At 41.8% G+C, this 22,648-nt stretch overlaps 1 protein-coding gene across 1 annotated transcript; it reads right to left on the bottom strand.

Moving 5' to 3' along the window:
• Window positions 1-3,963: 3,963 nt before the first annotated feature.
• Window positions 3,964-15,170, bottom strand: znf277 (zinc finger protein 277). The gene is made up of 12 exons (XM_084060271.1): window positions 15,133-15,170; window positions 12,879-13,089; window positions 12,035-12,123; window positions 11,385-11,467; window positions 10,902-10,993; window positions 10,278-10,388; window positions 9,084-9,216; window positions 8,221-8,288; window positions 8,031-8,127; window positions 7,879-7,921; window positions 7,125-7,299; window positions 3,964-5,170 (listed from the first exon to the last, which is right to left on the bottom strand). The coding sequence occupies exons 1-12, from the start codon at window positions 15,158-15,160 to the stop codon at window positions 4,981-4,983; spliced, it is 1,320 nt and encodes a 439-aa protein (XP_083916397.1). The 5' UTR covers window positions 15,161-15,170; the 3' UTR covers window positions 3,964-4,980.
• Window positions 15,171-22,648: the final 7,478 nt, after the last annotated feature.

Genomic DNA, 22,648 nt, shown 5'->3' with positions numbered 1-22,648 from the left:
TGAGTCTCCCACCGGTCATCAAATTATTGGCTTAGGAATGTGACAAAAACTAAAAAATCCCCTCCATGGGGTGTGTAATTGATAGAAAAAATGGTTTTGGGGGTGAACTATCCCTTTAAGCCTCCACAACCAGATATGCAACATGAGCCTCTTTATGTCGTTTAGGGTTACCTGTGTTTGCCGCCGTACAGATAGGTGTTACATGTTGGCCTGTGTGTGTGCGTGCGCATGTGTGTGTGTGTGTGTGTGTGTGTGTGTGTGTGTGTGTGTGTGTGTGTGTGTGTGTGTGTGTGTGTGCGTGTGCCTGCGCGCGTGTGTGCGTGTCTGCATGCACGTGTGTGTGTGTGGCTTCCTCAGGTCTGTCCGAGAACTTCTGCGCATTTGTGCAGAAAAAGAGAAGATCACGTATACTCTTAAGGTATACTCTCACATGAACAACACCATTGGAAGGTGATTTGTACCATCAGTCCATTTGAACCACTTGAAGGTGGTGTAAATGATATGTTGTTGTTGAAAGAAAACGTTTTTGATAGTAATCATTGCTATAGAGTCTTTGTTCAGTAACAGGGGGTCCCCCCTTTCTCTCCAGTTCTTTAGTTATAACCCATTAAGAAGACCTGGAACGCATCTGTGTCACTTCTTGATTTGAGCTAAAAAAGCATTACCGTATTTTACACTTTGGGCTATTTTTGAGAAATTGTGAAAGTGTATGCAAATCTAAGAATATATGTTGTTTTAAAGCGAACATTTGTAACTCAAATATTTGCTTCTGGGGGGTCCCTGGAACAAAATATTTTGAGATGGGGGTCCGTGGCCAAATACATATCATTTTGCTGTCCTTGACATGAAAAAGTTTTGAGAACCACTGACATACTTTAGAAAAAAACTGATTTAGAGGACCATTGTAGAATGAATGGGTAAACAGAAAATAAATGTTCTGGTTGGGATACCAATTTGATCCAATAAGGAGAGAAAACACCACAAAGATAATTTATCAACAACATAATTTTTCAACACTCTATAGCAATGATTACTATTATAATAGACATGTAGCAATTATTTTGACAAAATAATATCACTTACACCCCCTTTAAGCCCTATTTCCAAAAATAGCCAATCTATAAGTTCACAACGTGTCGCATCATGGCACATTGTAAGCTTGTGGATCTGATATTATCACTATTTTGGGGGGAAGTAAATACATTCTTGAAACATGTTGCCTACAAAATAATGACATGACCAAAATAGGGACGCCAGGTTGAAAGCGGTTAATTGTAACACTCCAAACAACAGTGATACAAATACACAACACCTTTCTTTTTCAGATATCCATGTTGGAGATCTATAACGACGGCCTGAATGACCTTCTGACCAAATCCCCCAGCGGTACGTTAGACATCCGCGCTCAGGGCAAATCCATCTCTGTACCCGGCCTGACGCAGGTGGAAGTCAAAACCGAGCCGGATATACTGAACGTTATGGAGATGGGACAGAAGAACAGGAAGATTGCATCAACCAAGATGAATATAGAGAGGTACCATGGAATTATGACTTTGATTGTTAATTTCTAATCATGGACGCAAGGGAGCAAGATATCTCACCAGTTGGACTAGTTCCATCTAGGACTAGTTTGTGTAGTTACTAATGTAACTATACGACCCAAACCTCTACCACTAGACCAGGGGTCTTCAATGTTTTTCAGGCACCTTGCCTCAAGTTAGCTGAGAGAGAGATGAAGCAGGGACCTCCACTACACGTTGTATAAAATTGTGATGCAGATGAAAGTTTTTCATAGATTTCATACATAGCTTCATAGACTTGTTTGACAGCACTATCATCAGTGTTGTGTGAATTCATGTTTTTTGTTTGTTTATTTACACACTATTTTCTCTGTTAATAAGTTGGATTCTTCATGTTAATGTGTATTTTTAGACATTTAACCACTTAAACCCTCAATACTTGGCTCTGTACTTGGTCTATTTTTTCCCTCTACACCAAATCTTTTTGCGGAAAATAGCAGATTTTTGGCAAATGTAAAGAAAATCTAAAAAACAATTCCTGTCGCACAAAGATTTGGCAGCCCCCCCCCTGTAGCAACTCTTGAGGACCCCTAGGGGTGAAGACCCCTCCTGCACTAGAGTGTCATTGTGCTCTCAAACGTCTTTCTTAATGTTCCTCCTCAGTTCTCGCTCTCACCTGGTCGTCACGCTGATGGTGGAGGGGGTGGACGGTGTGTCAGGAGTGACGTCACGTGGGACCCTGACGCTGTGTGACCTGGCAGGCTCTGAACGCATCTCCAAGACCGAGGCCCAGGGCCAGAGACTGGTGGAGGCTGCTGCTATCAACAAGTCCCTCACAGCGCTGGGACAGGTACAGTATAGCCCTTTATGGCTGGATTTCTTATCTATAAGACGTTTACCGTCCACCATGATCCATGAACGAGGTACATTTACACAAGTAATGTACTTTCTGTAAGGACTTTTTTTAACCCATTAAAACCGGGAAAGATTCTGTCATTTTAGATTTTAGCTATATTTATATAGCAACATACGTTTTTCTGAAAACTCTTAGGATTGGTTTAGAACAGTTGTTCTCAAAAATAGTTTCACAGCGGCATGCAAGCTTGTACATCTGCTATTTTTCAACAATCTTGAAACTGTTCGAAAACAATTTTTAACACAAATCTTCACTTCTTGGGGTCCCTGGCACAAAACATCTTCATATGGGGGGTCCGCGGCCAAATACATATCATTTTGGGGGTCCTTGGCATGACAACATTTGAGAACTACCGATTCAGGAAGTATTTTGTAGAATCGGCCTCATCTGAAAGAGATGCTATTTCCATCAAATGTTGGCCTGACATACCCAGAAAAGGGACTCTAATAATGTCTTTCTTCCCCAGGTGTTCAGTGCTCTGAGGTGTAATGCCCTCCATATTCCCTTCAGGAACTCCAAACTCACACACCTGCTGCAGCCATGCCTCAGCGGAGACGCAAAGGTAGAGTAGTACCACTCAATCACTGCCAATTGGCTCTGTGCATGACTGTAGTCTCAGGTTTACAGAAGGTGGCATACTCACTGTTACAGCTTCATTAATTGACTCAGCAGCAGATTTGAAATGGAAACGCACCTGGGACGTATCATCAGTGTTGTAGCCTGGGGTCAACGGGTGTCTCGCAACATACACCCTCGCCAAGGTGACCCGGTCGGGGTTGATCAACCCCGACTTACGTCCCAGTAGTTACGTACCCACGGTCAGTCCTCTTAGGGAAAGACAGGGCCCCTCAGTCCGCTTTTCCGGAACTACTCTGCCGGGACTGGGGGAGGCTCTGGCACTTGGAGGGACTAGGCTCTGTGGATGGCCTCCTGTCCGGGCTCCTCCTTCGTCTCACCAGGTCCAGGACCTGAGCTTTGCACCAGACTCCCCCGCTCCAAACATTTCACTCCGGCGTGATGGTGTCTTTCTTGGGCTGTGGTGGTACTGCAATACTATTTATTAAAACCTGCTTCTCGATATAAACCTACATGAGCAATATTACGTTGGTTATTAGTTCTAAATATCGGTTTCAATATAGTTTCAATTAATTGCCCAGCCTTAATGTTGTATGATGTGGTTTTACTCTCTGCAGTGCTGTGTGTTTGTGAACGTCAGTCCAGATGAGAACAACGTGGCAGAGACTCTGAGCACGCTGCAGTTTGGTTCCACCATCAGACAGGTGGTCCTGGGGAAGGCCTCCCAAAACGTAACCCCAGCCAAGAGCACAAAGACTGACAATGTGACGCCGGCAAAGAGCACAAAGACTGACAATGTGACTCCAGTAAAGAGCACAAAAACCGACAGTGTGACGCAAGCAAAGAGCACAAAGACAGAAAAATAGCTGGGAAAGGTAAAAAATAAATGTATCTGGGACATTAGTTAATGTGTACACCGTACCAACAACTACAGTAGGACATATTAATGGATATGATCAACAAGCATTTATTAAAATATATATTTGACAATGTTCTGCATATTTCACATTTCATAATGTTTTGATACACTTACATACATTATTATATACGTTCCAATTTGTAAACTTGTGAATACTGAGAAACAAGCAAAATCATATTTTTGCAGTTGCAACCAAATGAAATGCACTCTAACTCATTGGTTCTCAAACTGGGGTTCCAGGGGGTCCTCATCAAAAGTAGTTACATAGCATCACAATCATTTTAACCACTTTATCCATTTTTATTTTGTCTATTCAAAAATGGCAGATCTACAAGCTCACAGCGTGTCACTTCGTGCCGCACTGCGAGCTTGTACATCTGCTATTTAAAAAAATATATATACATGTATGTTTTGTGCCAGGGTCCCTGGCACAAAACATTTTCAGATGGGGTCTGCTGCCAAATAAATATCAATTTGAGGGTCCTTGCCTTGAAAAAGTGATCTAACTCACGTTTGAGTTGTTTACTGTTTGCAAGCTAAACCAGTAGTGGCAACTGGCAAGCAAAAGGAACATGTTCACTACAGCAGTGGTTATCATATTTTTTTACATTTCAAGGACAACTGTTTGCTATGTATTAGGCCACGGACCCCATAACTCCGAGAGTCTACAAATGGAACCAAATGGACCTGTCGGGCAGATTTCATGTTTTTATACTTTGTCGCGCAAAAAAAGATACATAATGACATGCCCAAAATACAAAGTTTCTTTTTATTTTATTTAGGCCAGTTGTGCAACAGTTTTGTAAATTCATGATTTGGCGAGGCCTTGTCAGTTCGGAAGTAGTCCATAACGCAAGCTTTTTTTCAAAAGCTTTCAAAAATAGTGAAAACAACCGATCTACAAGCTCACAACGATAGATCGGCTATTTCCGCTATTCATTGTACGAGAACTATGTAGAAATGAAGTGTCTGCATGTGTGCGTTTGTCAGATGTAGGAAGGAAGGGAGGGGGGGGGCTCCAAGGGAAAAAGGTTGGGGAACCAATGGGTCTAGTTGTATGGGCCTCTGTTCTTTAGGAGTTGGTTGAGAACGCTGGTCTGCTTTAGCACCCTCAGGTTGGCCATGTCCTCTGCAATGACAGGCACGTCCCCACCGCGGGGCGCTGTGCCCTCACTGTCACTGTCACTGTCCGACAGGCCACACAGCAATGCATCGTTCTCATAGGTGGGGAAGAAGTATCTGAGGAGAGACGGAGAGAGGAGGTTTTACACATTTACTACCAGTGGTGGAAAAATAACAAAGTATATTTACTCAAGCACTGTACTTAGGTACAATTTTGAGGTGCGTTTACTTTACTTGTTTATGACAATTTTCCCGTACTTTACACTTCTACTGCACCACAGTACATCTCAGAGGAAAAGGTTGCACTTTTTACTTTATTCTTACTTTGTAGATTTATATTATTACAAATCATACATTAACCACTTCAGCTCTATTTTATACTTAGTAATAGTATCTGAGGACAGAGGATGTTTAGATTAGAGTCTGACCGCTGCCAGATTTTTGGGTCCAATCCTGATTAGACCATCCTAGACCATCGATTACCCATGTTTTGAACGATACATTTAACTTATAAGCGATCAAATAAATGTTTTTTAATTAAGAAAACGTCAATATACGAAAAGAACATGAACTGAACTTCCTTTTATTTAAATGAGTAGTTCACCCTAAAACTATCTTATTTTCTAGCTATCTCATGTAATTACACACCCCATGAAGCCTTGAATTCATGAAGATTTTTTTTTCCCCTCGCATTTCTGAGCCAATAATTTGATGACCGGCAGAGTCTCCGGCCACCTGGTCATCAAATTATTGGCCCAGGAATGCGACAACAGGCCATATACTGTATCTCCATGGCTTCGTGGTGTGTGTGTAATTGATAGAAAATAAGTAATTTTTTGAGTGAACTACTACTTTAACCACACACTGCAAGCCCTATAAACAAAAAGAAAAGCCAAGCTACAAGCTCACAACACGTGACGTTCAGAAACAGTCTATTAGACAAGAGCAGGAATTAGACTTGTGTTGATGCAGCAGAAAACATATTGAGCAGTGAAACAGTAGCAGTAGCAATGGGACACTGAGCCTAAAGGAGTGCAGTTAAGAGTTTGGCGCGTAGGTCAGAGCAAAGCTGAAGAATCAATACTGGAGCACTACTAAATACAGCCTGAACAAGCAAGTCCACGCCGTGAGATCAATGCTGATGGATTAATCCCATGATCAGTGTGTAAAAGTGCTACGGAGTGAGAAAAGTTTGGTTAAAAGCAGCAGCAAACATTTCAGCAGTCGTTTATGTAGTCCAGCTAGGGGTAGGGCTCTAAGGACGGCTCTGTCTGTCTGTCTGTCCACCACTTTGGTCCCTAACAACATATCGTCTTTGTCGGGTGGAAACCTCATATGTCCAAAACCTTTGTTACTTTTCACGATTCAAAAGCGCAGCGTTTCCAGCTTGTAGATCAGCTACTTTTGATGCTTTCGTGACGCTGTAGTATGATCAAGTAGGGCATTAATTTACGAAAAAACACAAAGAAGTGAGAGGTTTCTGCCCGACAACAGTGATATCTTGAAAACTATAGGCAGGATTGCCATGGAATTTACCGTGCTCCTTCCTTTTCCCTCTACACCAAACCTCTTTGTCGAAAATAGCAGATCTACAAGCTCACAACACCTCGCAGGTGAGGCGTTGTGTGCTTGTAGATCTGCAATTTTTGGCGAATGTTCCCCTCATAATAGGGATTCTAGGGTTCATGTGGTTAATGTAAATAAAAAAAGTTCTAATCACACAAAGATTTTGAGGCCTCCCTGTAGTAACTCTGAGGACCCCCTAGGGGTCCCGGACCCCCAGTTGAAGACCCTTGCTCCATCTACAGTCTAAAGGTTTATTTGAACCCATTAAGACCTGGAACGCATCTGTGTCACTTTATATTTCTTTGGCTATTCAAAAATAGCAGATATACAAGCTCATAGCGCGGCACCGAGTGCCGCGCTATGAGCTTGTATATCTGCTATTTTTGAAAAATCTTGAAAAAAATATTTTTTGATTTTTTTTTTTTTTTTAAACTGTTTGGATTTAGAAAACATTTTAAAGAATCGCCTCGGGTCTTAATGGGTTAATAAGATGTACTGGACTTACTGAGGCTGGTCCCATGCAGATATCTGTGGCAGCTTCATGACATGACCAGAGTCCATGATGTGACGCAGGGCCTCGGCTTTGGAGACAAACCTCTCCTGGCAGCCATAGCAGCGACACTGGTGGATCTCCCGTCGGATGTAGTTCACCAGTTTGACTTGCTGGTAGAACTTGAGATCTAGAGGTTGAACACAGGAAATGAATGACCGCATATTATTATTCTTGAAGAGCATGTACTGTATATCGTTGCTGTCGGGCAGAGACCTCTTATCTCCATATTCAAAAATGTTGTGTTTTTTTCGTAAATTAAATTATCGATTCTTTTGATTAACTCATTCACTGCCTAGAACGACTTTTACATTTAAAAACATTTTTGACCCAAAGACCAAGGAGATATGATTTTTCGAAGATCTAGACTCCCATCCACTTCCTTGTTAACTTAAAACTTAAAAATTCTGTATCTCGGCTCCTGAGTACTTTCTTTTTTTCAATGAAAAATCTTGGCAGTGGGCAAACGCGGCCAGAAATAATTCAGGCAGTGAATGAGTTAACTGTTGCACCCCTATAAAGAAGCAAAAAGAATGGCAACTAGTTCCCTGGTTAGCACAAGGGTTGTCATAAACATTAAACAGCTCAATAAAGCATAGCTGGCTGTATTTTCTGAGAAGGTACAGCAAACTGTAAGTTAGAACAATGTTAGAGCAATCTTGAACATGCCTAATAGTAACTACTAATGAAATAACAGAGCATTACTCACTGAGCTCTGTTCTCAACCCGTGGAGGTCGAAACCATGAACCTTCTAAAAAGACAAGGAAGAAAACTATTATTGATCATATTCACACAGCGGCCATTTTGCTCTTAAAGCACACTACATACAGTACCGTGGAGTGTTGTATTGTGTGTTGTACCTGCATGTGTGCGTAGATCTTGTCCATGGTTTCAGACTGTTGTTCACAGAACAAACACACTGCACACACTGGATGAGCCTGCCAATCTGACCAATCACTGAGGAGATCAAAGACATTTATAATGTAGTACAGAAGTGACTGCTGTGAATGCATGTCGACTCTGGTGGTCCTTAACAGTTCTAGAACTTACTCGTCTTCGTCATCAGCCATCTCACGGTCGTCCTCAGACTGGACTTCCTCCCATGTCTTTCCAAGTTCCTGATAGAAACATGGAAATGATGGGAGTCCATTGGAAGTGGTGTAAGGTTTATTTGTTTGTTAAAATAAGTGTAAACGGCTACTATATTGTGATAGTAACCATTGCTACAGTATACAGTGTTTGTTCAGTGACAGGGGTCTCAATACTTTTCAGGTCGGAACACTCATTTTATCCAATCAGGAGAGAGAACTCATACATGATACAGGATAAAAAAGTGAAATTGGAAGTGATGACACAAAGAAGTGAGCAGATACATTTGGAACTGGAACACTATAAAATTGCAGCTGATAAACGGGTACTCTCAAATGATGATTAGTGATTTAATGTGTTTTTGGCATTGAACACTAGAACTCAGGCCATATATCTACAAGCTCACAGTGCGGCGCACCGCATAAATCCAGCTATTTTTATACAGATGAATGGGAAAAATTAGACCCTCCAGAAAAACGTGGGCAAAAATCCTTGATTATGCGACGAAATGCGTTTTTTTTGCAATTTTATGCGGTGAAATTGCGGGAAGTTGCGAAATATGCGGAAAGTTGTGAAATATGCGGTATGCGAAAAGTTGCGAAATATGCAGAAATATTCTATGCGAATCGCATATTATGCGATACGGCCTTTTTGAAAAAACGTTACCCCCGCATAATTATGCGCCATTTTGCTGATTATGCAGTAAATTCTGCGATCGCATAAACGCATTTTTCTGGAGGGTCTAAAAAATGCTAAAGATTATTTAACAGTTATTGCGATTATCTCCAATAATTGCCTCTAATAATAGTGCCAGGCAGGCCTACCAGGTAGTTGATGACATAGAAGCGGTCGTACTGGGGGTTGTTGGCGTTGATGCGGCGATGTGCTTTCTTCCTCATGTGATCCTTCAGAGTGGTTTTGTCTCTGAATGTCTTCTCACAGTACAGGCACTGTAGACTGAGAACCACATACACAATGAGGACAACAAAGTCTCAGTCAGTTTTACCCAGTAAACAATAAGGTCAATAACCACATATAAGTAGAGTGTAGAGATACAATGTAGTACGTCAAATAAACTATATAGGATACCAGGTCAATAATGAACCTAGGCATGTGTCTAAACAACATGCTATCTAAATGACATTGAGATAATCGAAATGATTTTGCATACTCGTCAGAAGCGTTTCCATGTTGAAAAATGTTCATACATTTTCAAACATTTTCCAAAAATAGCTAATCTCAGCTATCAGCTATTTCTGCTGTTTCAAAAGAAAAAATAAGGATACAATTATCTAGTGTCAGTAATTTCTTTGTACATTTCAGTTATTTGTCATATCTGCCCTGTGCAATTTGTGATTATGAAACCTGCAAACCAAACAGAAAACCAAAAACATTTGTAATCGTGACAGGCAGCCCTAGTTAGGTGTAATAATAATCTGAAGAGGCGAGGAAATTGAGTGATATGGGGAGTGATTTGCAGCTTTGTGCTTCAATAGCTCCATTTGGAGCTATTCAAATGTATCACTCTAGGAATGAACAATACCGTGGTTGACTCCACAACATGACACCCGATGCAGTGTGCACGCACCCAGCCTGTGTGCATGAGCAGTAACCAAGAAGCCATTAAATCAGACTCATTTATGTTAAGCACCTTTCCAGCTCGCACTTAAAGCCATTAATCCACTGCTAATGTTCCATATTGGCATCATGTGGGGAAAAAGTAGCCGGTGTCCATTTCCGTTGTATTATTTTGTTCCATCAATCTCCTCGCTCCCCACCTTGAAACATTTACGTAACGCCTTGCTTTTAGGCAATTAGCATGAACACGCACACCCTCACATGCACACATATTTCAGTCTCCTAGGGCAAAAAAATTAAGCTTTTTTCATGTCAAGGAAATAATGTGTATTTGGCCGCAGACCCATGTTGTGCCAGGCACCACTACAAGATTTGTGTTGTTACATTTTCCACCAGACCCCACTTTGATTGCAGTATTGCAAACCCCTGATTATTCTTACTTGTCTAGTTTGCTCTGTAGAGTGTTCAGGAACTCTGTGCAGTACACGATGTTGTCTGGCAGCCCGATGCTGAAGGAGTGCTCCCTGGCCATGTGGTTGAGCAATGTGGATCTGCAACGAGTCAAAGTGAACACACACACACACACACACACACACACACACACACACACACACACACACACACACACACACACACACACACACACACACACACACACACACACACACACACACACACACACACACACACACACACACAGTAAGCCTGTGTTTTTCAAACATTTTCAAGTCAACGACTTGCCTAAATTTACTATTTAGGCATTTAGCAGACACTTTTTACCAGAGTGACTTACAATAAGCAAGGTAAACGCATACATCAAATGCAGAGAGACAGTGTAGTGCCTCAGTAAAGTTTGTAAATACAGCCCAAAATGTATTTGTATTCGGCCGCGGACCCCCCCCCCATCTGAAAAACAATTCTGCCAAGGACCTCCATAAGAGAAAAAATGATTCCAAACATTTCAAGATGTCCTTTAAATAGCAGATCTATAGGCTCGCAACACGTAGCAATACTACGTGTTGTGAGCTTGTAGATCTGCTTGTAGACCATCTGTCCCACCAGACCTGTTTCCACTGAACTCCTCGCTGCAGAACATGCAGACGCGCTGAAACGTGGCGTCATCTCTCTCTCTCTGCTGTTGCTCTAGAACCTCCACCTGTGGGCACAGAGTGAGAGAGACATGGTGAACCACAGCCTCTTGTGGCTTATTGCTTTATATATTAGACCATGATAGTAATGCATGAAATAAAGCAAAAATGAGATCTTAGGACTGAAATGTTCTTTTTTTTTTTTATATCCGAGACCATTCATGTTCATGGAAGATGTCTATTGCTAGTTCGACCACTTCAAATACGCTTTGATCTTAAAATAACTAATAAGGGAAAATAGCCGATCTACAAGCTCACAACACGTCGCGCTGCGACGTGTTGTGAGCTTGTAGAACGGCTATTTCCGGTGAACGACATGCTTCCATAGAGGTCATGATGGCTTCTATGGAATCCAAATGAGAGAACTTTTAATCCATGAATAATAATAACAATGCTCACCAGTCTCTTCTGTTGGAGCTGCTCTCTCAGGCCTCTGTCTTCAGGCAGCACGTCGCAGAGCAGGAAGTAATGTTCCTGTTTGTCTGCAAAGACAACCAATCACTGGTTGGTACACCCACACATACACTTTTCACGTGCCGAAAATAGAAGATCTACAATCGTCACATTGTAGATCAGCCATTTCTGGTGTTCGTGCGCCAGTGTGTGACGGAGCATACATTAATGAAGCATTCATGGAATATAAAGCAAAATAAAGTCTCTTGACTGAAACATTTTGTCAGGCCACGTCCTAATCTGTGATTTGTGAACATGTAAACATTATGTTTAGGTATTATTAGGTATTATCATACATAACAGCCAACCAGTTGAAGAAATCACAGATTGAGGCTTTAACCTTTGCTTCTATGAAATATTCGAGACCATTTGGTTTTATGGAAGATGTTTCTGAACACGTATTCTATTGTTAGTTTGACCACTTCACGTCTTTCATCTTAAAATAATGAAATAACGGAAAATAGCAGATCTACAAGCTCACAAGACGTTGCAGAGCGACGTGTTGTGAGCTTGTAGATCGGCTACTTTCGGTGCGCTCCCTAATAACTGAAATCAGTCGTGGCGACGGAGAACTTGAATCCATGAGCCTTACTCACCAACAGGGCCTTCAGAGTTGGTCTTTATCACGCTGCAGAAATCTGTTAAGGGTTGTTCTAAGAATCTGCCCTTCCAGTAAAGCATGTACCTGATTGAGCAGAAAAAATGTATATAAGTGCACTAAAATATACTGAATATGACAAATATCTGAACATTTCTGTAAAATAACTGTCTACAAAGATCAGTCTTCTACACCAGTTGTTCTCAAAGTGGGGTCCTACCCCTTCAGGAGGTTCCCAGGGGTAGAGCTGTCACGATTACAAATTTAAGTTGACGATTAATTGTCACACAAATACTTGCGATTAACGATTTAATTGTGTGTTTGGCATTGAACATTGGAACATATAAAAAATAAAGGGGAAAAAAAAAGAAATTGCAAAGAGCAGATATGACAAATAACTTAAAAACATTTAATAACGTTATACATAATGCAGAAATAGCTGATCTACAAGCTTACAACAGATCAGGTATTTCTGTTATTTTTAATAACATGGAAACGATTATGACGATTATGCAAAAATAATTGCGATTATCTCAAAAGAATTGCGATTAGAAGATTATGTAATAATTGTGACAGGCCTGCCCGGGGGGTCCACAGCAAAATTAGTTAATATAGCATAATTTTTAACGACTATTTTATACTTTGGCTATTTTGGCCTTTGGAATCATTTCCAGAACACAAATCTTGTCTTATGGGGGTCCCTCCCTAGCACAAAATATTCTCAGATGGGGCTCTGCGGCCAGATGCATAATCAATATGGGGGGTTGACATGAGAACCACGTCTACATCGAACATAATGTGTGTGTGACGGAGAGACGGAGAGGACAGCCACGTGTGTTTACTTTGGGAAGTCGGCTATGAGCTTGACGTCAGAGATGACCAGCTTGTGCTCCAGGACCAGATGTTTGAGGAGGCGGTCCTTGTCGGACAGCGGAGCAGATTCAGGGCAGAGGACACACACCACCACTTCCTCCAGACCGCTGCAGCTGCTGCTGCTACTGATGGCTGTTTCATCTGGGAAACACAGGGGCTCCAGAATGCTGTCCTGTCCATCTGTGGAGACAGCAACACAGTCACTGTACTAGTTATTCATCATTAACCACTTGAACCCTTAGATCAGAAATGACTACATTAGAGCAGTGGTTCTCAAACGTTTTTGTGCCAAGGACCCCCAAATTGATGTATGTATTTGGCCATGGACCACCACCTGAATATATGTTGTGCCAGGGACCCCCAGAAGCAAAGATTTGTGTTAAAAAGGTTCGCCTTTTAGATTTAAAGATTTGCACACGTTCTCAAGATTTTTCAAAAATAGCAGATATACAAGCTCGTAGCACAGCACTCGGTGCCACGCTGTGAGCTTGTATATCTGCTATTTTTGAATAGACTAAGTACAAGTTTTCTAAGTATTGCTGGTTTAAGTGATTAACTGTCTGAAAATACACATTAACATGAATCCAACACAACGCTACACAATGACAGTGCTGTCAAACAAGTCTATGAAGCTATCTGTGAAATCTATGAAGTGTTTCATCTGCAACACAATTTTATACAATATGTAGTGGGGGGTCCTTAGGCGACATCTGTCTCTCTCAGCCAAGGGGTCCTTGGCCTGAAAAACGTTGAAGACCCCTGCATTAGAGGATCAGCCCATGTTAGAAGGTTGGGGATAAAAATAAGAGGCAAGGTTGAGATGGTTTGGACTAGTTTACAAGTAGATGACTAGTTACTTTGTAGATTTGGATTATCATTACAAAACATACATTAACCCTATTTAAACTTTGGCAATATTTTCGAAATATTTTGCATACATTTTATACATTTGAAAACGTGTGAAATGGGACATTCTGCATAATGAGCACTTTCTACTTCTAGTACTTCAAGTACATTTTGATGCCAATACATGTACATTTAGAATTCCAGACTTGTACTTAAGAGTATGTCTTTATTGCAGTATTGATACTATTACTTAGGTAAAAAAAACCTAAACACTGTGTATATGGCAGTGGTTCTCAAACTTTTTCATGTCAAGGACCCCCAAATTGACACTTAATAGCCCACGGACCCCCATTTCAAAAGATATGCCAGGGACCCCCATAAGAGAAGATTTTTTTTGACGGCTCTAGCAGTGATTCTCAACCATTTTAATTTCAAGGACCCCCAGTTGGACATGCATTAGGGCTACAGACCCCCATTTAATGGCATTTCTATTCACAGCAGCCATATTATGAAGACATTCACAGGTGTCACCAATGATACTAATGAAGGCTCTGTTCGATTTCGGTCTAACAGAGTCAGGGTGCTGATATTGTGCATGTTGGCTCACTGGAAACACTGTTACACCAGTGGGTCTACAGTTGGGGTCCAGGGACCCTCATGGGCTTCCAAATGGCCCCTTACGGGTGTGTAACTCTGAGTGTGTACTCGTGGAAACCTAACCTGACCCTGCCAGATGGGGGCGGTATGAATAACCAGGTTCCTCAAGACAAAGAAACAATGTGTGGAGCAAGCTTCTTGGATCTGGGAGCGTCAGGTTAGTGGAAACCACTGTGCTACACTAAATGGAACAGCCTTCATTAGTATCATTGGTAACACCTGGGAAGGAAGTGATAATATGGCTGCTGTGCATAGAGCCTATTTATATTGTAACATCTATGTCAATGTAACTCTGAGAGTGTACAAATGGAACCAAATGGACCCGTTATGGTGCATTTGGTTCCATTTGTACACTCTCAGAGTTAGACCCATAAGGGGTCCATTTGGTGCCTAATCTATCATTTAGCTGGGGACCCCCTGGAACCCCCTCAAGGACCCCTGGGGGTCCCCGGACCCCACTTTGAGAACCAATGATATATGGAATACAGTGTATGTCTGTCTCACAGCCATAGCTAAGTGCTAGCATGGAGCTAACAGGGATGAAGAGGTTTTTATCAGGCAGCTGAGCAGCTCAGGTTGCCGTTGGCAACGACACTGACTACCATAGCGTTTTATACGAAAACAAAACACCCTGAGCGCAACCGTGCATTAATAACACAAAGGTGAAGTTAGTAACCTTAGTAAATAAATAAGTATTAAAAGACAACATATGCCACATACCACTTCTACTGGCCATGCAGGCAGCCATTTAAAGTCACGTGGTCAAAACAGCAGTGTTGGCAGATTCTGCGAGAGAAATAAGCAACCAGGTCTACGAAGACAAGCCCAAAAGAAGTGAATAGGTTACGGCTAGTTGAAATTGAAAATAGCAGATCTACAAGCTCAGAGCTTGTAGATCTGTTATTTTCAGGAAAAAAATAATATTTTAACAACACAAATCTTGTATGGGGGTCCCTGGCACAACATATTTTCAGATGGGGGGGTCTGCGGAAAAATACATATTTATTTGGGGGTCCTTCACATGAAAATGTTTGAGAACAACTTAACGTTGTTTAGTTTACTCTTGATTTGGAATCTTTTCAAATATCGCGAAACTGCGCTCTAACCAATCAACAGTCTCAACGTGGGCGGAAAATTGACTGACTGTTATTTCTATTTTCAGCGGACATGGCAACACTGCCAAACAGCTGACCAGTGACCATTGACCAATCAGAGGCTCCCCACATAAATGAACCTCATCACATTACAGGTAATGTCCACTAGATGATGCTATAACACTACACTCTTTTACCTTTGTCGTCATTTTGTAGGTGCACTTATGCGGTGGGGGAAAGTAACTGAGTATATTTAGTTTAGTACTGTACTGACAGTAAATATTCAGGCACTAATTCTACTCTACTTGAGTATTACCAACCCATGTTAGAAGGTTGGGGATAAAAAATAAGAGGCAAGGTTGAGATGGTTTGGACTAGTTTACAAGTAGATGACTAGTTACTTTGTAGATTTGGATTATCATTACAAAACATACATTAACCCTATTTAAACTTTGGCAATATTTTCAAAATATTTTGCATACATTTTATACATTTGAAAACGTGTGAAATGGGACATTCTGCATAATGAGCACTTTCTACTTCTGGTACTTCAAGTACATTTTGATGCCAATACATGTACATTTAGAATTCCGGACTTGTACTTAAGAGTATGTCTTTATTGCAGTATTGATACTGTTACTTAGGTAAAAAAAACACTGTGTATATGGCATTCCAGTGGTTCTCAAACTTTTTCATGTCAAGGACCCCCAAATTGACACTTAATAGCCCGCGGACCCCCCATTCACATTTTGGTCAAACAGAGTCAGGGTGCTGATATTGTGCATGTTGGCTCACTGGAAACACTGTTACACCAGTGGGTCTACAGTTGGGGTCCAGGGACCCTCATGGGCTTCCAAATGGCCCCTTACAGGTGTACAACTCTGAGAGTGTACAAATGGAACCAAATCCATTTGTACACTCTCAGAGTTATGGGGCTCGTGGAAACCACTGTGCAATCCTATAGAAAACCCTCTCTCCTCCATCCATCAATCCCTCCTCCATCGCTTTGCAGTTATCTGTGTGTGTGTGTGTGTGTGTGTGTGTGTGTGTGTGTGTGTGTGTGTGTGTGTGTGTGTGTGTGTGTGTGTGTGTGTGTGTGTGTGTGTGTGTGTGTGTGTGTGTGTGTGTGTGTGTGTGTGTGTGTGTGTGTGTGTGTGTGTGTGTGTGCGCGCGTGTGTGTGTGGGGTGTCTTTGCACAGGTGTTGGATTATTCAGAAGAGGTGGAAGAAGTATTGAATTGTTTTACTTCGGTTTTACTTCAGTAAAACTAGGCCTACCAATACCACGTTATAGAAATACAGTACTTTGCTATAACAATTCCTCTATTCAAAATGTCACATGAGTAAAAGTACAAAAGTATTGCCATCAAAATATTCTTAGAGTACCAAAAACTGTTAGGCTTAAATGTAGCTTCTACCAAGGGGCTGTTAGACTGATGGCTGCTACTGATATGCTGGTGCATTGTCTGCACCAGCATATCAGCAGCAGCCATCTGTAGCAGCAGCATAAGGAAGCCACACCAAAATTAGTTTTACTCTTATGAAGTACACCCTTGAACCTTGAACCTCTACACCCCAATAAATGCACTGTTCACTGTTCTGCCTTGCTGTGCTGTTATGTCATGCTGCCATGTTATCCACCTGTATTTGTCAAAATACTTCCAAAACGTTAATGAAGTCCACGATCATAACACCAGAGGCAGCTCCACAAATCATGTTCAACCCAGATTTGGCTCAACAAAGGGAATGAACTCGTTCTCATGCTATTCAACAAAAATGTGGAATGCCCTACCAAAAGGAGTAAAGGAGTGTAAACCCCTACTCACTTTCAAAACTGCCCTAAAGATACACCTTCAATTTGAAATTGCAATTTGAAAATGGCCCCTGTCTAAGTCTTAACCTACCCCCCTCCCCATTATTTTCTTCTCTTGTACATATTTTTCACTCTTCATACCAGTAACCTGTAAACTGATTATATGACGTTCTGTATAGTAATGTGTATATCTGTCTGTCTCTTATATGTCATCATGATTTGTGTGCATGGGGATCTCATTTTAAACAAGCTCAGTGCTTAATGAGTCTTCCAGTTTAGTAGACCTTGTATTGTGACTTGTACTTCCATGTACTGTTGTTCTCATGTCTTACTAAATAAAGTGCATCAATCAATCAATCAATCTTGCTTTGATACATTTTATTGTACACTGCTGGTCCTGAGTATGATTTTCGTTTCATGTGCAAGCATGTAAATGACAAATAAATGAACCTTGAAAAGTTAAATAACTCATTATGCAGTTTTCAAAATTTAATATTTAAAAAAACAAATGCAGATCTACAAGCTGAGAGATTTGGTGTAAAAAGCAGGTCCACTTTCCCCCACTGTTATTTAGACTGAAGCTGTGGAACACAAATTACACTCCAGAGAGGTGTTGAGCTCTTTTTAATGGTGATTATACTGACATCAATAATAAACACAGGATTTGTGTGTAAAGTACTGAGGCAGTCTTTCACATGCAGCAGGAATCAATAATCAAATCACTCTGGTGCACAGCAGTGGTTCTCAAAGTGGGGTCCCCCAGGGGTCCTTGAGTGGGTTCCAGGGGGTCCTCAGTTAAATGTATTACTACAGCATCACAATCATTTTAACCACTTTATCCATATTTTATATGTTGCCTATTCAAAGATTTGTGCCGAGCTTATTTCTGAACATTTTAAATAAAGTTTATTTTTTACACAAATCGTCTCTTCTGGTAGTCCCTGGCACAAAACCTTTTCAGACGGGGGTCCGCGGCCAAATACATATCAATTTGGGGGTCCTTGAAATGACGAAGTTTGAGAACCACTGGTGTAGAGTGCTGATCTATCAGAGCCATTCAGTGCTGGCATGTAGGTTACTCAGCAAATAGCATAATAGCTACTGTAGCTGCAATAGCTGCAGATAGACAGACAGGGTGGAAATGGTGTCTTTAAGGGCTATAGGCTTGTCGCCTGATAATGGCTTCTATATTCCAGTTTTAATTAAGCCCTGCAGGAGAATCCCGCCTCTTTATCATCAATGGACCTGAGTGTGCGATGTGCTCGCCTCCCCGTGGCCCCTTTCATCTCATCTCCCACCGTATAGCTCCTTTTATATTCAAAGACCAAAAAAAACATCTTTTATTAATCTTTTTGATCGATTTCTCCTGTCGATCATCAGTAAATTTCCATTGTTCATTTTAATGTAATGTGTTTGGGGAGAGGAGGGGTAGTAGTCCCAACCCTCATGTTGCTCTCACCCTTTGTCTTTCCAGACAGCATAATCTATTCCTTTAGAAACACATTGCTGCAGCTTTCCAAAATGATACTGAATCTATTCTATTCACGACGCGAGAAAAGTTTGAAAGAATCTATTAGTCAGTCAGTCTATATATATATGTCTGTCTGTCTGTCTGTCTGTCTGTCTGTCTGTCTGTCTGTCTGTCATCTCTCCCTTTCCCTTTATCTCCCCCTCTCGAACACCACACACACACGCACACGCACACGCACGCACAGGCACACGCACACGCACACGCACACACAGAGTATATATCTTGCTCCCCTATATGCTTGTTACTGCTTGAGCATCTATCTAGAATGTGATGCTTAGTTACAGTCCATTTGTAGCAGTGGGCCTAATGGGAAAACTATCGGTGACACTTAGCCAGTTTCAAACTAGCTCCAGCTTGCTGTACTGTAGTTGCCAGTCTAGTATTTAGTCTTGTTATAGTATATGCTGGGTTTCCACTGGCAAGTCCCCGCACTGCACCACATCACATCTACTTTCCATTGTACAAGGACCTGGGTCAAAGTGGGGCAGAAGAGGGCCGGAAAGGGTGCCAATTTTGGCCCCACTTCAGAGTGGTCTGAGGCAGGCCAAATGGGGCCAAACGGGTGATGTGTAATGCTGCTTGCCACTGATTGGCTGTGGTCATGATGTTTCGGTAGACTAAACTGAGCATTGTATTTGCTCTCCCCCAGGACTTCAGAACATGTACTGGTAGCAAAAAAAAAATCAATATATATATTTTGCACTGGATTTGCACAAAATTAGTTGTGATTTGCACAGGTTTTGCTGTGATTTGTTTACATTTGTTGTTTATAAATAGTTTTTATTAACAACAACTGTTCCATTTTTACACTCTGAGTTCACTGACCTGTACAAGTGGTTCTTACCGATAGCTGGAGTACTCCTGCACATGTGATTTGCATTTGTACGTATAATTTCAAAAAGTGGCGAGGAACTTCTGGGCCAAAACCCCTGTATTTGTGGGCGGGATGTAACTTACGCTCAGAATCTGAGCGGACACGCCTCTTACCGGTCTGAGAGCTGTGCAACTCGTCTAAACAGTCCGACGAGAGGCAAACAGCAGTACACAACAATGGCGGCCGCCATTTCTCAAGGAGAAATGGCTTCCCGTCGCTCCTATTTACATGCAACACCCACTGCATGTGGATCCCGCCCCCTTCTCTTCATTGGCTATTGATTTGAATCAGAACGCAGTGGCCGCGCCCCTGCTGTCCAGGCTCTGAGCCGAAGTCTCCCAGACTAGTGTACGTAGGACTATTGGCCACTTGTCTACATTACATTGTTAGGAAAAGAAGCAATGATCTCAATAACCGTAGTCTGCTACGCTGCATACCTGTGGATTTGAGAGGGGGTATACTTTTGTGATATGGCAATCGGAGATATTGTCGGTGCTGGGCCATGCAAGGCTTTGCGAGGCCAAAAGGTGCCGTGCAGGGCTGGACTGCCACTCGCAACGGGGCATAACTGTACTGTATGGGTTATTCCCTGTCAGGGCTGAGGACTCCCTACATACGGTACCAGGTCTAGGAAAACAAGCCCAAAAAACAAGCCCAAATGTGAAAATAGCAGACCTACAAGCTCACAACGCGTCGCGATGCGACGCGTTGTGAGCTTGTAGATCTGCTATTTTCAAATACAATCTTGGGGGAAATTATAATAAGCAGACTTGGCAACACTGCCTACATACCTATTGTGGAATAATATCTTGAATAATTCTTCTCCTGCCTAAAATCTCTTAATGGATTGGCACCACAATATATTTCTGACCCCCTTTGCCGCTATATAGCCCCTTCAATCTCTAGAACATTGTAAACCATGCTTCACTGATTTCTTACACTTTGCATGATACATAACTGGTCCATGGGCAAGAGAACGGTTACCTGCTCCAGCCATTAATTTACACATTTATTATTTGGCATTTGCCTCATTTAATGGCCATTTCCACTCACTTCTTTGACAGGGGTCTCCTATACCCTGGCTTTGAGGCTCCATTCCTCTTCTTAATGTTAGTGGCATCACAGTGAGAGTGCTCTGTGAGTCATATGTTGGCCTTTTGAGCAACTGAATGAGGAGATATGGTGGAATTAGCACTCCCATTTCTTATTTCTTTTACTTGAGTAAAAGTGTCTTTATGGCTCATAAGTATTCATAAGACTGTGAACTGGAATAAAATAAAACTGGTTGGAATATGAGATATGCAAAGGTATCAGGGGTCTGTTTTGCACAATCTGTTATATTAAACCCTCATGTGTAATTGCTTTAAATTCAAGCATTTAATATTTGTATTCTTTAAAGGACGACTTCACCACTTTTCAACATATCTTCATATAATAGGTCCTCACTAATGCTCATGATAAAATGGTACAATTTTTTTCTAATCAGTCTGTGTCTCAGAGGAGGGCTGTAGACAGTTCAGAAACCCGTCTACCAGTGACATCATCGATGGGGAATCCAAGCTAATAGAAACTGCAGGCTTTGTATTCCTGGAAAGTTGCAATGCAATAATAGATCCCATTGTTCTCGCCTTAATAAAAATCTGAATAAAAAAATTGTAATCTTTTTGGAAAAAAAAATCCTGCCTAACGATGAGGTCACTGGTAGACGAGTTTCTGGACTGTCCACAGCCCTCCTATGAGACACAGACCAAGTAGAAAAAAAATGGTATCATTTTATCATGAGCATTAGCGAGGACCTATTATATGAAGATATGTTGAAAAGTGGTGAAGTCGTCCTTTAAGGTATAGTGGCTGAGCACAAGTGCTAATTTTCAGCAACGCTCTGCACGCACGCACGCACGCACGCACGCACGCACGCACGCACGCACGCACGCACGCACGCACGCACGCACGCACGCACGCACGCACGCACACACACACACACACACACACACACACACACACACACACACACACACACACACACACACACACACACACACACACACACACACACACACACACACACACACACTGGGAGTGTTGGGAGTTGGGGGTTCAAGTGGAGCAGTTAGGGGTTCATTGCCTTGCTCAAGGGTACTTCAGCGGTGTTGGAGGAGGAATCGAACCGGGAACCTTCCGGCAAGAAGTGCACTCCTCTAACCTTAAGTTTAGGCCACCGCTGAGCGTTGACCCTTTCTGACTGATTTCATGATCATAGACTGTATTTAAATTCAAGCCAACAGGGAACTAGCCTGGTAAACCATTCCTTGGGGCCCTGAGTGCAGACGCTGATAGTCTCTTCCACTTTTTGGTTCCAGCAAAACGCCCACCCAGCGCTTGGGGCCAGACCGGTCTGCAGGAGACACATGATAATGAATTCATGCAACCGGGGTGGTTTACGATACCAGGCTAGGTTTACCAGGCTAACAGGGAACAGTAAAATCCACACAAACACAGAACAAAACAACCTAATTTTCTAACTGTTTGTATATAGCAAAACCTGCTCATTCATTTCACTTTCAAATCAAGTGCAGTGAGAGTAGATTAGATGTGTTTACAGATTATGTTCTGGATATGCTGTGTTTTCTTTATCCACTTAAGCCCTATATTGTCTTACTTTTCAGAGTTCAAATTCCAAAATATCAAAGGTAGCAGATCTACAAACTCGAAACGTGTCACTTCGCGCCATGTTTCGAGCTTGTAGATCTGCAATTTTTTATGCTTTTGTGTGACGCTGTAGTATGATCAAGTAAGACATTCATTTATGAAAAAGGTTATGGAGATCGACAGCAATGATATTCTTACCGTGTACAACAAATAGCTAAAATAGCAGAAGAACAAGCTCACAAGTTAATGCATTGCAATGAGGTGGATTGTGAGCCT

This window comes from Gymnoscopelus microlampas (genome assembly GCF_963454915.1).
Source record: "Gymnoscopelus microlampas genome assembly, chromosome: 6".
NCBI lineage: Eukaryota > Metazoa > Chordata > Actinopteri > Myctophiformes > Myctophidae > Gymnoscopelus > Gymnoscopelus microlampas.
The sequence above is the reverse complement of the archived record's forward strand: the minus strand, read 5'-3'. Positions and strand labels throughout refer to the sequence as shown.